The 15212-nt window shown below is 34.0% G+C and overlaps 2 protein-coding genes across 2 annotated transcripts; both read left to right on the top strand.

Annotated features, from left to right (window-relative positions):
* The first annotated feature begins 5410 nt into the window (after positions 1 to 5410).
* Positions 5411 to 12997, top strand: LOC142234585 (uncharacterized). Its single transcript, XM_075305750.1, has 2 exons — positions 5411 to 5632; positions 11796 to 12997. Exon 2 carries the CDS (start codon positions 11813 to 11815, stop codon positions 12752 to 12754), a length of 942 nt encoding a protein of 313 aa, XP_075161865.1. The 5' UTR covers positions 5411 to 5632; positions 11796 to 11812; the 3' UTR covers positions 12755 to 12997.
* On the top strand, positions 6658 to 11730 carry LOC142236004 (uncharacterized). Its single transcript, XM_075307254.1, has 2 exons — positions 6658 to 10201; positions 10442 to 11730. Exons 1-2 carry the CDS (start codon positions 6658 to 6660, stop codon positions 11728 to 11730), a joined length of 4833 nt encoding a protein of 1610 aa, XP_075163369.1.
* Positions 12998 to 15212: the final 2215 nt, after the last annotated feature.

The raw sequence follows: 15212 nt of genomic DNA, 5'->3' as shown, positions 1-15212 counted from the left end.
ATATATGGGAGCCATATCTAAATCTGAACCGATTTCAACCAAATTTGCCCCAATTACCTATACTACTAAACATACTCCTTGTGCGAAATTTGAAGCAAATCACTGCAAAACCCTGAATTTTGAGGTCATATAAGTTCAAATCGGACGAAAGATATATATGGGAGCTATATCTAAATCTGAATCGATTTTGACAATATTTGGCACATACAATAGTATCAATAAAAGTACCGCTTTTGCAAAATTTGAAGTAAGTCAGGGCAAAACTCTGGCTTTCAGACCATATAAGTCCAAATCGGGCGAAAGATATATATGTGAGCTATATCTAAATCTGAACCGATTTTAACAAAACTTGATACACTTAACGATACTATTAAACGTAACCCTTGTGCAAAATTTGAAGCAAATCACGGCAAAACTCTGGCTTTTGTGGCCATATAAGTTCAAATCGGACAAAAGATATATATGGGAGCTGTATCTAAATTTCAACCGATTTCAATCAAATTTACCAAGCATTGGTAGAATGTCAATTCTACCCTCTGTGCAAAATTTCACGAAGATCGCTAGTAAACTTTGGCCTCTGTGGTCATATGAGTCTAAATCGGACGAAAGATATATATGGGAGCTATATCTAAATCTGAACTGATTTGGCTGATATTTTGCATGATTTTCGAGATTCATAAAATATTTGGATGTATGGTATTTCAAGAAAATCGGTTGATAAACACGCTAACTATGACCACATCGGGGATAAATATATATGGCTGTTATATCTAAATCTGAACCGATTTTTTCCAAAACCAATAGCGATTGTCTCTGTACCAAGAAACGGCCCTATGCCAAATTTGAGGACGATCGGACTTAAATTGCGAGCTGTACTTTGTGCACAAAATTACATATACAGACAGACAGACGGACGGACAGACAGACGGACATCGCTAAATCGACTCAGAATTTAATTCGAAGCCGATCGGTATACTAAAAGATGGGTCTATGACCACTATTTCTTGGCGTTACATACAAATGCACAAACTTATGATACCATATACCACAGTAGTGGTGAAGGGTATAAAAAGAGCAAGAGTTTTGTTTATCATTTTCGCATTACGGGCACAATTTTTTTTCGTCAAAACAAATCGGAACGTAGGACGAGTAAGTCAAAATATTCAAACAAAGGTAAAGGGATCTTCATAAAAACTAACGAAAGGGCACTATACACTGAAAAAAAACATGCCCGGTTCCAAAGATTGTGTCTCTACTTTAACAATTTTGGTATTGATTCCGAGCCAATGAAGCCGAGAATTCAAGTAAAAATACTTATAAGACACAATTCTCTTTTAAATGTGGGTTTTGTGCATTTGACTCTATGAAGCAATTTTTTTCGCTTTTTCAGCTTTTTTCATATGCTATACAAAGTCCGTTAAAAACAAGACTTCCAGTAGAAATTATGATATGTTTCAAGTAAAAAACGTCTTTAAAATAAAGTGTTGAAAAACATGTCCTATTTTTAACGATTTTTGCTTTGTAGTCAAGATGCAAAAATGCAACAAATTTAAAGACAATTTCATTAATTTTAAAGAATATTTCTGAATTATTAAAGTCAAGTTGACCTCAGTCCAAAAATTTTTTCTTTCATGTTATGATACCCATTTTCAAGTCAAATCACTTAATTATAAGGAAAACACGACTTCATTGAAAAGCTTATCGACTTTTGAACATGGACATTTTTTATTCTTATTTTAAGGACATGAACTCTTTGGCCTCACGACAATAATTTTTTCAGTGTACTCTTTTTAGAGTTGTGAAAAATTAAACAGTAAGATCTATAAAAACAAAGATTAGTTCCTCTTTATTAATGAGTAGTCCAAGAAAAGTTGACGGATTTTTTCGAAAATAAAAGCGGGCATTGAGTTCGAGTTTTTCCGCTAAAATTATTTCTCATTTTAGCGGCAAAACTCGAATCGGTAAAACCAGAATAACATTATAACTTTTTTCGGTAAATTGTATTGTAACATGGTAGGGAATGATCCAAAGCAACAATTGAATAAGTTTATTTTCTTTAAAAGAAATTATTAAAGAAAAGTAAAAGGGTAAACATGGTCATTTTAACGCGATAATGCCAACTTTAGACCGGCCTTAAGAATTAAACTAAGTACAAAATTATTCGTTAATAAAAATTCATACTTATTTGTATCTCTAAATTAATGGTGCTACATGCTAGCAAACAATTGTTCACACCAAAATAAATGTATGTGCTGGTTGTAAAATTACTGTTTAGAATTTAAATATAATGTGCTTTTGAATGGTTATCGGTTACCTTAGGATTCGATGGAAAAATATTTATATATACTCTACTTCACGTTCTTCTTTTGTAAGAGTTTTTGAATTTCTTCGAAATTTTCAAACTTGTATACAAAAACCTTTTTTTTTTTTTGTTACAAAATTTTTATTTTTGCAATAAAAAAATAATATATGATTTGAACTCAATCATTTCGTTTATATGAAGCACTGTTTCTCTGACTTTAAGTCTTTTATAAGACACACTTTACAGTTTCGTAGTAAAAATTTGATATAGTAGTATGTAATGTTGAACACCTTTTCGGGATATTCCGAACGTATCTGGAATATATGTAAAAAAATTGGTGTCGGTCGAAGCAGGGATCTAAACCCAGGACACTTGGCATGCAAGGCGCACGTACCAACCACTGATTCACGTCGCCAACAAATGTATGTTTAACAATGTTATGTTGTTAAACAATGTTATGTTTTCATCGGCTCGTGGGCGCCGCAAGCTATGCTATATAAAAGTATAACTTATAACGATAATTATCTCTTGATGACCATAACAGCTACGTAGCCCAATTTTATAATTTTTTATAAAAAAATTATAAAATTGAATAATTTCTTCTACAATGTTTGTATTACAGAAAAAGGTGCTAAGAACTAAAAAAAACTCGTGGAAGTTAGAAAAATGTGAGGGAATATACAATTAGACAGAATAAAATTTTGAGCACAATCTTCTTTGGGAGAAAATTATTCTAAGCATATAATATTTTTGGGTTCAAAATGTTTCCAAACATATTGTATTCAACATTATTGAATTTGGATGGAAAAATTCATAATGTTTGGAACTTAGACTACCCAAACATATTATATTGTTTGGACCAGTATGCTTTCAACCATATTATATATTGGAAGAAATCTAATATATAAATGTTTGGGCAATACCCAAAAATGTATATGCTTGAAGCAAAATGTGTTTGGGAGTATATGTTACAGAAGCGATTTTTTTTGAGGGTGTATTCAAATAAAGTTTTGTGTCTTCAGACAAGAAAACTCTTTTTTCAATGTAAGTAAATAAGTGAAAATTTTTATAAGAATTTTGTAACATCATACGACCTTATTAAATATTTTTTTGAAAGAAAATTATTTTCCTCATACTAACCTCCAATTAAATTTGGTAGAATGCTGGTAGAATTTTTTGAATATGTCGATACATTATTTTTAAATCGTCTGACAATCGTGGAATCAAACCCCTCAATCACTCTGAATATTAGGCAGATCGAGTGAAATCGTATTGCTCTACACACAAAAAAAATAAAATATGAATTTGTACATAAATTTGTACATTTTTATAAATTTATGGACTTTTTCATAAAAAATGTGTACACATACATAATATATTATTTTCATAAATACTTGTTATGAAATTATGAATCTTTTAATAATATATAGAGACGGTTTCATAAAATTAATGAAATTTTACTTAATATATCAAAAAATACTGGTTTTTTCTTAGCGTAAGAGAGCCACAACATAGATTTACTCTCATGCGTATACAATACAAGCATATAGTACGAGAAAAAAAAAGAAACATAACGTTTTGAAGGCAACACGTGAGTTTGATGTGTTTGAGTTTTTCAGTACAGTTTGAGTCGCAGTCGCGATTTAAAGATTTTTTTATTGCTGTAACAAAATGTAGGAAAAAAACAATATTAACTGGAAGCGTTGGTGTTCATGTTTATCAATAATATAAAACATTATAAAATGATGTTCTTTGTTGGCTGGACTTTAATGTTGGTTTTAATAAACGGGTTCATACATTTTGACCAATTATGCAGTCATTACGAATCAGGGGAAAAATTTAAAACTTACATAAAGGGTGATTCTTTTGAGGTTAGGATTTTCATGCATTAGTATTTGACAGATCACGTGGGATTTCAGACATGGTGTCAAAGAGAAAGATGCTCAGTATGCTTTGACATTCCATCATGAATAGACTTACTAACGAGCAACGCTTGCAAATCATTGAATTTTATTACCAAAATCAGTGTTGAACCCACTGTTCAACAATGTAAAGTCACCAAGACAACATGAATTTTTTGTACCTTTTTTATATGAATTTTGTACCTCTTATATTCTTGATCTCTTCTAATGAATTCTCTTATGTTTAATTTGTTACTTTTACTAATACATTTACACATCATAAATGTCATATATATGTATGTCTTGAAGAAAAGTATTTAACGCTTGGAGCGTTTGTAACCGCCATATTTAATTTAGTTCTAATATAGTACTCAATATAGCAAGAAGCTTTAAATTGTTCTTCCCAAGGAAATCTTTGAAAGTGTTTTATTTCTTTGGGAAATCATCTTTAAACCCCCTGAATTCTGGGATCCATATACCAGAATTCTTCATGGTCCTTCTCACAATCTTAGCGGAGTCTAGGATTGGATGGAATCAGTGGACGTGTCCAGATCGTCAACTGCCCAAAAGGAAAAGCCTACGTGACTTGATGGTTGCTGATCCCCGCTCTGATAGACGTCAGTAACAACAACAACGACAGAACGTTGGATAAGCCGATAGAAGAAATTTCCAGACATTTGCTTCTATCTTCAAAAGCTATCAAAGAAAAAAAGAAAAGACATACATCACCACGAGAGAACAGTTGCAAATCCAAAGAAAAGAGGAAAGTGCAAAGGAGTTCCAACAGGTATGGACAGAGGGGAGAGTGCAGGTATGTACAATGAAAACTTGCATTGAATTTTTTGATCATTGGTAAATCAAACGGAAGAATTCTCCTCGAAAAAATATAATGAAAGCTAATGTTCATTAAAAAACCCATGAAAATTTATAAAAGATATTAAAAATCGTTTAAAACTATTAATAAACGTAAATTTAAATGAAATAAATAATTTGGTCAGCATTCGTACTAACAATTCATTGTATACCATTCGTGCCATCAAATACCATCACTGATAAACGAAAAATCGGTTTAGAACTAATTGTACCAAAGTGCCATCACTGATATGTCAAAATCATAAAATGCCAACACTGACATAGAATAAGGAGAGAGAACAACAAATTTAACAAAAGTGATCGGTAACAAACGGGAAAATTAATTCGGATTTTGTTTTATAAAATATTGTAATAAAAAGTGGTTTTTATAATTAAAAAACATAAGAAGAAATTATTTGTGAATGTGTTCTATCGATTGAATGTGGCACAAACTGAAAAATAATTGGAAAAGCCACTAAAAAAGACAGTATAAAAAACATTAATTTGCAGAAGCAATAGCCGTCTCCTTGACAAATTATTTATCTATAAAATTATTCCACACCAATTAAGGAAGAGGGTGAGTGTTTTTAATTGATTATTTTCCAAATATTTCATGGTTTTTTGGTGCAAAAATTATTCGCGAAAAAGGCAAATAAAAGGAAAAAGAAAGAATCAAAGTACCGGTGCAAAACAAAAACCTGACCTACATTAACATCGATGGAGTTACCAGATTGGAGTGAAACAACATTACTGCGGGATAAAATTTTCCATCGTGGGAGTTAAAAGTTTAGTGAAATGCAACGAAAATTAAATGAAAGTTAATGAAAAATTAAAGAATAATTGTGAATTTAACCAAAATATGCACGCGTCGTGAAAATATTTGAAATATATAAAATAAACACAAATGAGTGGCATTCAAATAATTTTTTCCGATTGGAATTTTTTATTCACAACAACAACTAAACATCCCAAAGACAAATATTAGTTTCTCCAAGAATTGTAATTTTTGCATTGCGGTATTTTTCCAAAAAATAACCTTGAAATTGTTTCAAGGTTAAAAAATGATAATAGAAGAAGAAAAAATTCGTGCTATTTCGGTACATAATATTGGACATAACGGTTAACAAATTTCTCATGAGGAAAATAAAACCAAAGCAAAATCAAAGGAAATTTTTTGAAGGCATAAAGATGTTACCATTGTTTTGATAAATGTTTTTAAAAAAGTGGGATTTATAAATTTCTCCACGAAACATTTTGTATCAAAATAATTGAAAATTGATTTTTTGAGATATAACAAAGAAACTTCAAATTTTTAAACGGTGAATTGATAAAACAAAACCAATAAATATTTGTTCGCGAAAATTACAAGAATTACAGAAAAGTTGGTAAAAATTATTTATTTGTTTCCGGCACGTTATGACAAAAAAGAAAACAAAAATGTCGTCGGTACGTAAATTTAATTTTGATCACAAACAATTAGTTTCATTTTGTGATAAATTCAAAAGTGAACATGAAAATTATGATAATGACGCAATTTTGGAAGTAAAACATTCCGAGTTGGAGAGAAGGTGGAACAAAGTTCTTGAAAGTTTTGAAAGTTTAATGACCACTACAGATGAAGATGATGGTGAAAACATCCAAAAATTTGATGAAGCATCGGAGAAATATCAAGATTGCAAAGTAAAAATTATTGAAACAATTCAAAACAAATTGCGACCAAAGGTACATGAAAGTACCCGAAATGATGTCTCCATGACGTATCAAAATGTATCAAATTTGAAACTTCCACCTTGTGATACCCATCCATTTGAGGGAGGTTTTTCAAAGTGGCCAGCGTTCAGGGATATTTTTCAAGCTGTGTTCATTAATCATCCAGGTTTATCTCAAGCACAAAAATTGTACCATTTGCGATGCAAAACAAGAGGTGAAGCATTACAAATAGTCCAAAGATTTGATCTAGTGGATTCAAATTTCGTTTTGGCTTGGGAAGCATTAAAAAATAGATATGAGAATACACGAATTCTCGTTCATCAACAGATGAAAAAGCTTTTTGGTGCTCCAGTCGCCTCCAGTGAAACACCGAAATCAATCCGTCAAATTCAAAGTTGCATAAATGATAGTGTATCCATCTTCAAATCTTTTAAAGTGAAAACTGACGATTGGGATCCTATCTTGATACATTTATGCTCAACTAAATTACCAGAAGAGACCCTCAGAGCTTGGGAAGATTCATTAAGTGACCATAAGGAGTTGCCATCATGGTCACAATTGGACGCTTTTTTATCAAAAAGAATAGAGATTTTGGAAACTATAACAGATTTTAAAAAGCCCAATCACAAAGAAAATCAAAATTCAAAATCTCAAATTTTTTATTCGCAATCTGAAGGAGAAAACAATAAAATATGTAAGAAATGTAAACGAAATCATAGTCTTCGTCATTGTAAACAATTCAAATCGTTAACTCCTCAAGAGAGATTAAAATTTGTATATGCGAATAAATACTGTGCAAATTGTTTGTCGCCAGATCATTTCAAGTCGAAATGTTCCAGTAATTTGTCATGTGTCAAATGTAAGAAAAAACATCACACAATGCTTCATGTGGAAAAGTATGGAAACAATAGAAATAGTCATCGAGAAAATTCTCCGACCAATAATTCAAATGACAATCGATATTTAGATCTTCCAAGTTCATCAAATGTTTCTAATGAAGGAAATAACAACCAAAATGATGCTGTGCAAGTCCTTTTCGCCCAGAACAATGGTGCAACAGTTTTACCAACCGCTTTAATTAATTTAGTGTATGCTGGTGAAAAATTTTTGGTTCGTGCACTTCTTGATGGGGGTTCTGAAAGAAGTTTTATAACAAAAAGAATTCAACAACAATTAAAACTTCCAATACGTCGTCATAATAGTCAAATATCAGGTCTAGGAGGAACTGTAGTTGGAAATTCCAATGGAACTTGTTACGTCGAAGTCCAGTCAAGGAATACAAATTTCTCCATGAAAATTAACATGATTATTGTTCCAAAATTAGCTCATTTGCTTCCAGCAAAACAAGTGAAAGTCCAAGATATAGGGGATCTTTCTAATTTTGAGCTGGCGGATCCATATTTTTATAAACCATCACCGATAGATGTGATTATTGGAAGTGATTACTTACCCCAAATCAATATGGAAGGCATTCGTCTAGATATCGCCCAAGGATTGGAAGTAAGAGAATCCAAATTCGGCTGGTATTTGTCCGGCCCCATGCCAATTTCGGAAATAAATTCTTTTTCTACTTTAGTTTGTGATTACGACTATACCGATCTAAATGAACAATTAAAGAAATTTTGGGAAATTGAAGAAGCCGAATTTCGTCCACCTGTAAATGATAATGATTCATACTGCGAAGAATACTTCAAAAGAACTACAATTCGTGATGAAAATGGTAGATATGTGGTGCGACTTCCTTTCCGGCCAGAATTTCCCCAAGAAATATTCCTAGGTGTCTCCAAAAAGAGCGCGTTGGCTCAATACTTAAGAATGGATAAAAATTTGGAGAAAACGCCTGATTTGAAGAAGGAATATAATAAAGTTTTGCAGGAATATATAGATTTGGATCATATGGAGCCTGTAAATCATCAAGAAGAAGGTGGAGAAAAGCAGATGTCATTTTTCTTACCCCATCATGCGGTAGTGAAACCGAACAGAAAATCCACAAAAGTCAGGGTGGTTTTTAATGGGTCGAAGAAAACATCAAATGGAATTTCTCTTAATAATGTGCTGCTTCAAGGACCAACTTTATTGGCTGATTTAACCCAAATAATTCTAGGGTGGAGATTTTACCAATATGTCTTCACAGGTGACATCGAGAAGATGTATCGACAGGTTTTGCTTCACCCAGAAGACAGAAAATATCAATTAATTTTCTTTCGCTCCAATTCAGATGATCAAGTCAAAATTTACCAATTAAAAACAGTGACTTTTGGAATCAATTGCGCACCTTTTTTGGCAATAAGGTCATTGATTCAACTCAGCGAAGATTGTAAGGAAAATTTTGAATTAGGTTCTCATGTTCTACGAAATGAAACCTACATGGATGATGTTTTGTCAGGAGGACATGACATCGAAGAAGCTAAAGCAAAGCAGTTGCAGCTAATGCAGATTCTAAAATCTGCAAACTTCCCCTTGAAGAAGATTACTTCTAATAATGATCTACTTCTTCAACATTTGGCCCGGGAAGATCTTCTTGATGAAGATTTTTTGGAGTTTGATGAATCCAGCACAACAAAAACTTTGGGCATCCGCTGGAATGCCAAGTCTGATGAATTCTTTTACAAAGTTGAGTCTATAGAAAGGAATGTAGTGACAACAAAAAGAATTATCCTATCCGTGATTGCAAAGATATATGATCCTCTTGGTTGGCTTGGTCCAATAATTATCATTGCTAAATTATTGATGCAAAGTTTATGGCAAGAAAAGATTGATTGGAATGATCTAGTACCTTCAAATTTACTAGTAACTTGGAATAAATTTGTGGACAATTTATCTGTTGTTTCGACTTTGAGAATCCCAAGGTGGGTTGAATTTTCTCCAAGAAAGCGAATCCAAATACATGGATTTTCCGATGCTTCGGAAAGAGCTTACTGCGGTGCTATTTACATTCGTGTTCAAGATTCTGAAGGTGTTATTTCAAGCCACTTGCTGATAGCAAAAACCAAAATAGCTCCTTTGAAAAGCATAACAATACCAAAATTGGAACTGTGCGGTGCTCTTTTGATGGCAAAACTTATGAAATCTCTCAGCGTAAAATATGACTTTGAAACATTCTACTGGACTGATTCATCTATAGTCCTAGGATGGTTGCAGAAATCGCCACAATCACTGAAAACTTTTGTAGCAAATCGTGTTACAAAACTTAACGAAATGTCAGATGTGGATCGCTGGAGACATGTTTCTACTGAAGACAACCCAGCAGACTTAGGAACGCGTGGTTGTACTCCGCAAGAACTCCAAAAAAATATGCTATGGTGGCATGGGCCTCCTTGGCTTCAGACACAAGAAGAACAATGGCCCAAACCAAGAACTTTCGATCCTACCGATATTGAAACAAAAAAGACATCAAATTTTCATCTCGAAATACAAAATGAAGATTTCATAAATCGTTTTTCATCATTTAATAAAGCTATTCGAGTTTTGTGTCAAATATATCGGTTCATCAAAAAATGTCAACATAAACTTCACCAAGAGGGTGAAGCGTTATCTACAGATGAAATAACTTTTGCAAAATATCGATTAATAATTATGGCATAGAAGGCACATTATGCTCAGGAGTACGAGCAACTTGAATCAAAACTGCCTCTCAGTAAGAAAAGTACAATTTTAACGTTGACCCCATTCTTAGACAAAAATGGATTAATAAGAGTTGGTGGAAGGCTCAATAATTCTGGATTTAGCTATGAAGAGCGACATCCGGTCCTCATACCTGATAAATCTCATCTATCAGTACTTTTTGTGAATTATGCACACGAAATACTTTTGCATGCAGAACATGGAGTTATGCTACGATATATAAGACAGGGTTTTTATATTCCTCGCCTTCGAAATGCTATCAGAAAAACTATTCGCAATTGCCGAAAATGTACGATTTATAAACACAAATTCCACAATCAACTTATGGCATCATTACCACAAGAAAGAGTTAATTTCTCTCCTCCATTCACCTATACTGGAGTCGATTTTGCTGGCCCATTCAGCATCAAATCGTCATCACTCAAAAATGCTAAGGTGTTAAAAAGTTATGCAGCGGTATTTGTATGTTTTACTACGAGATCTGTCCACTTGGAGTGTTGCTCAGATCTGTCAGCTGATGCCTTCCTGGCCACATTTAGCAGATTTGTTGGTCGTCGAGGGCTACCAAAAACTCTATTCTCCGACAATGGGAGAAATTTCATAGGCGCTAATCGAAAACTCCTAGAAGAGCACAACTTATTTCTCAAAGAAGTGGGAGATAACTTGGGCAAAATATACAGTCCACAAGGGTTTACATGGTCTTTTATACCACCATATGCTCCTCATATGGGTGGCCTGTGGGAGGCTGCCGTCAAATCTATGAAAACCCACTTAAAAAAGGTAACAACTAATTGGAACTTTACATTTGAAGAGTTTACGACTTTGCTGGTTCGTGTTGAAGCAGTTTTAAACTCAAGACCACTATGTCCGATTTCAGAAGACCCAGATGAACTTCTGCCGCTGACACCAGGTCACTTTTTACGTGGAGCTTCCTTAACAGCTCCCCCTGAGTCTTCGGCCACCCCTCCATTAAAATCTCTATCATATATAAATAGATGGCAGAGATTAAAGGCATTATTTCACATATTCAGCCAAAGGTGGAAATCAGAATATGTGACAGAAATGCAAAGGCGATATAAGTGGAAATCGAGCAGAAACAACATCAAAGAAGGAGATGTAGTCATCGTTAAAGAGGAATCATTGCCGCCAACGGAATGGTGTCTTGGGCGAATTGTGAAAACGTTTTGCGGAAAAGATAATAATGTCAGAGTAGCTGAAATTAAAACCAAAGATGGCATAATTGTAAGGTCAATCGTAAAGATATGTCTTCTTCCTACATCTGAAAACACTTCTCTTCCTAAAACGCCAATAGAAACACCATTAAAACCAAAAACTCAATGATCAAAACAAACGATGCAAGTTTTTCATTGTATGTATTCTGTTCTCTTTTTCTCTTTCCATTTCAGATACCGTTGTCAACAACATGTCTCACTGGGTAATAAAACCAAGATGTTTCCTCTGTGGCCGCAATCAACCGTTAAAGTATTGCCTTAGATTCCGAAATATGACCATTCGCGAACGACGAGCTGCATTAGAAGGTCAAGACGTATGCCTTAATTGTTTTGGCTTTGGACATACTCGATCGAATTGCCCTTCCGACAACAGATGTCAACTTTGCGATGAAAAACATCATACCATGACCCATGTCGATAACTTTGAAGAAATCCCGACCTTCGAAGAACCCATCGAAAGCTCATCTTTTATTGATGAAAAAGAAAATGATCATGTCTCCATGACAGCCAATTCATCTATTATTGCATCATTTGAATCGATGCCATTTTATATGCAAATGATAACTTATGCAGGTGCATTGCCGCATGATTGGACTACTCCAAATGAATACCGTCGCCTAGCCCCTGTAATCCAATGCGAGTTATCGGGTGGAGGAATACAAAAATCTTTCACATTTCTACTAGAAACAAGAGTGGCTAAATCTTTTCTGATATTTGAGAGTGTGAAAAAATTTTCTCATCTACACCGTACGAAACACGAGATATCATTTGGTTCTTTTTACATTCACCTTCCTGAAATGCCACTTAGACACCGATTTGTTATTGCACGTAGAATACCATTTTTTGTACCACCCGCTGTACGGATTCCATCGCTTATGAGCTACTTTCAAGGTCTCAAAATGGCTCATCCTCAACGTTTTTCCTACGGTCAAATTGATGGTGTAATCGGTAAAGATTTGGAAGAGTATATCATCCAAGGTGAATCATCAAAATGTGAAAAGAATCCATCAATATTGGTCACAAAGACTGTGTTTGGTCTAGTGGTGAGTGGCAGTGCAGCAAGAAGCAACATACCGTTCTTGAAGTCGTTGGCTCCCCTTGTGCGTCGAGAAAATGGCCCATTTGGAAACTAAAGCTTTATTTCCCAATTCATACCCGGGAGTATGTTGAACCCACTGTTCAACAATGTAAAGTCACCAAGACAACATGAATTTTTTGTACCTTTTTTATATGAATTTTGTACCTCTTATATTCTTGATCTCTTCTAATGAATTCTCTTATGTTTAATTTGTTACTTTTACTAATACATTTACACATCATAAATGTCATATATATGTATGTCTTGAAGAAAAGTATTTAACGCTTGGAGCGTTTGTAACCGCCATATTTAATTTAGTTCTAATATAGTACTCAATAAAGCAAGAAGCTTTAAATTGTTCTTCCCAAGGAAATCTTTGAAAGTGTTTTATTTCTTTGGGAAATCATCTTTAAACCCCCTGAATTCTGGGATCCATACACCAGAATTCTTCAATCAGTGTTCGGTTCGAAATGTGTTTCGCGCTTTACGTCCGATTTATGGTCTACATAATCGACCAAGTGAGCAAACAATTAATGCTATTGTGACCAAGTTTCGCACTCAGTTTACTTTATTGGACATTAAACCAACCACACGAATGCGTACAGTGCGTACAGAAGAGAATATTGCGTCTGTTTCTGAGAGTGTTGCTGAAGACCGTGAAATGTCGACTCGTCGCCGTTCGCAGCAATTGGGTTTGTGTTATTCGACCAGATGGAAGATTTTACGCAAAGATCTTGGTGTAAAACCGTATAAAATACAGCTCGTGCAAGAACTGAAGCCGAACGATCTGCCACAACGTCGAATTTTCAGTGAATGGGCCCTAGAAAAGTTGGCAGAAAATCCGCTTTTTTATCGACAAATTTTGTTCAGCGATGAGGCTCATTTCTGGTTGAATGGCTACGTAAATAAGCAAAATTGCCGCATTTGGAGTGAAGAGCAACCAGAAGCCGTTCAAGAACTGCCCATGCATCCCGAAAAATTCACTGTTTGGTGTGGTTTGTACGCTGGTGGAATCATTGGACCGTATTTTTTCAAAGATGCTGTTGGACGCAACGTTACGGTGAATGGCGATCGCTATCGTTCGATGCTAACAAACTTTTTGTTGCCAAAAATGGAAGAACTGAACTTGGTTGACATGTGGTTTCAACAAGATGGCGCTACATGCCACACAGCTCGCGATTCTATGGCCATTTTGAGGGAAAACTTCGGAGAACAATTCATCTCAAGAAATGGACCGGTAAGTTGGCCACCAAGATCATGCGATTTGACGCCTTTAGACTATTTTTTGTGGGGCTACGTCAAGTCTAAAGTCTACAGAAATAAGCCAGCAACTATTCCAGCTTTGGAAGACAACATTTCCGAAGAAATTCGGGCTATTCCGGCCGAAATGCTCGAAAAAGTTGCCCAAAATTGGACTTTCCGAATGGACCACCTAAGACGCAGCCGCGGTCAACATTTAAATGAAATTATCTTCAAAAAGTAAATGTCATGGACCAATCTAACGTTTCAAATAAAGAACCGATGAGATTTTGCAAATTTTATGCGTTTTTTTTTTTTTAAAAAGTTATCAAGCTCTTAACAAATCACCCTTTATAATGCATGACGTTTTTAGTATATATTATGTAAAGGTACATATTTTTCAATGACATAAATATGTATACATCATTAGTAATATTTAAAATTCCATTCATATTATGTACACATTCATAGTCAATGAAAACCTGTATTTTTGATTTTATGAATTGTTTTCATATAATTTATGAATCTCGTGTTTGGAAAATTTTTGTGAACACTATTCATAAAATAAATGTATTATTTTTTTGTGTGTAGAATCGAAATCTGGGGAATGATCTATATAGGAGCTATACCTATCCGTAGTCCCGATAAGCACCCGCTCTAGCAGATATTGCCATTGAAAATAACATATTGTGAAATCGCATTTTGAATTATTATATTAGTGTGATTTCACATACAGATTTCGCTGCTGCCAATAGTGCACACATTAGGAGGGTCTCAGAACTCTGTGATCATATCTCCCGATGTTTACTACTCCCAGCTCCCATTTTAATTTCGAAGTTTATATTAGTTTCTTACCAAAGTATACATTTTTATAACCCTCCACAGTAGAATAAATTGTCATATTGTAAATAATAAACTTCTACCAATTTCATTGGACCATCACTTAAATATAAACTAGAAAAATGTTCCGTTCACTTAAATCATACTAAATTGATTCGAAATGATATAAATTTTTATTATATAATATGATTAAATCTAGGTCATTCAAGGATATCAGAAATAATTGGGAACATATACATGTGTCTATGTGTAAGTTCGAAGTAAATTATTACTTTTATCTAAAACGAATTCAGGCAAAAGCCATTATCATCATAAATGTAGTTCCCCATTTCTTAGCCGAAAAACCTGTGATGTTTGTTGTGAAGATACCACACCAATCTATTTATGTTTTAATTGCAATACTTTTAGCTGCTGTTGTCCCATTTGAGAGATAA

The sequence above is a fragment of the Haematobia irritans genome, chromosome 4 (assembly GCF_050003625.1).
Source record: "Haematobia irritans isolate KBUSLIRL chromosome 4, ASM5000362v1, whole genome shotgun sequence".
NCBI classification, from domain to species: Eukaryota; Metazoa; Arthropoda; class Insecta; order Diptera; family Muscidae; genus Haematobia; species Haematobia irritans.
This window is presented reverse-complemented; position numbering and strand designations above follow the sequence as displayed.

What these genes read in the sequence shown, in the direction of transcription:
- LOC142236004 (XM_075307254.1), top strand. Translation starts at nt 6,658, where the DNA reads ATGACCACTACAGATGAAGATGATGGTGAAAACATCCAAAAATTTGAT. An exon ending in AAATGAAGATTTCATAAATC is followed by an intron (nt 10,202 to 10,441) that starts GTTTTTCATCAT and finishes CCCCATTCTTAG; the next exon opens with ACAAAAATGGATTAATAAGA.
- LOC142234585 (XM_075305750.1), top strand. Translation starts at nt 11,813, where the DNA reads ATGTCTCACTGGGTAATAAAACCAAGATGTTTCCTCTGTGGCCGCAAT.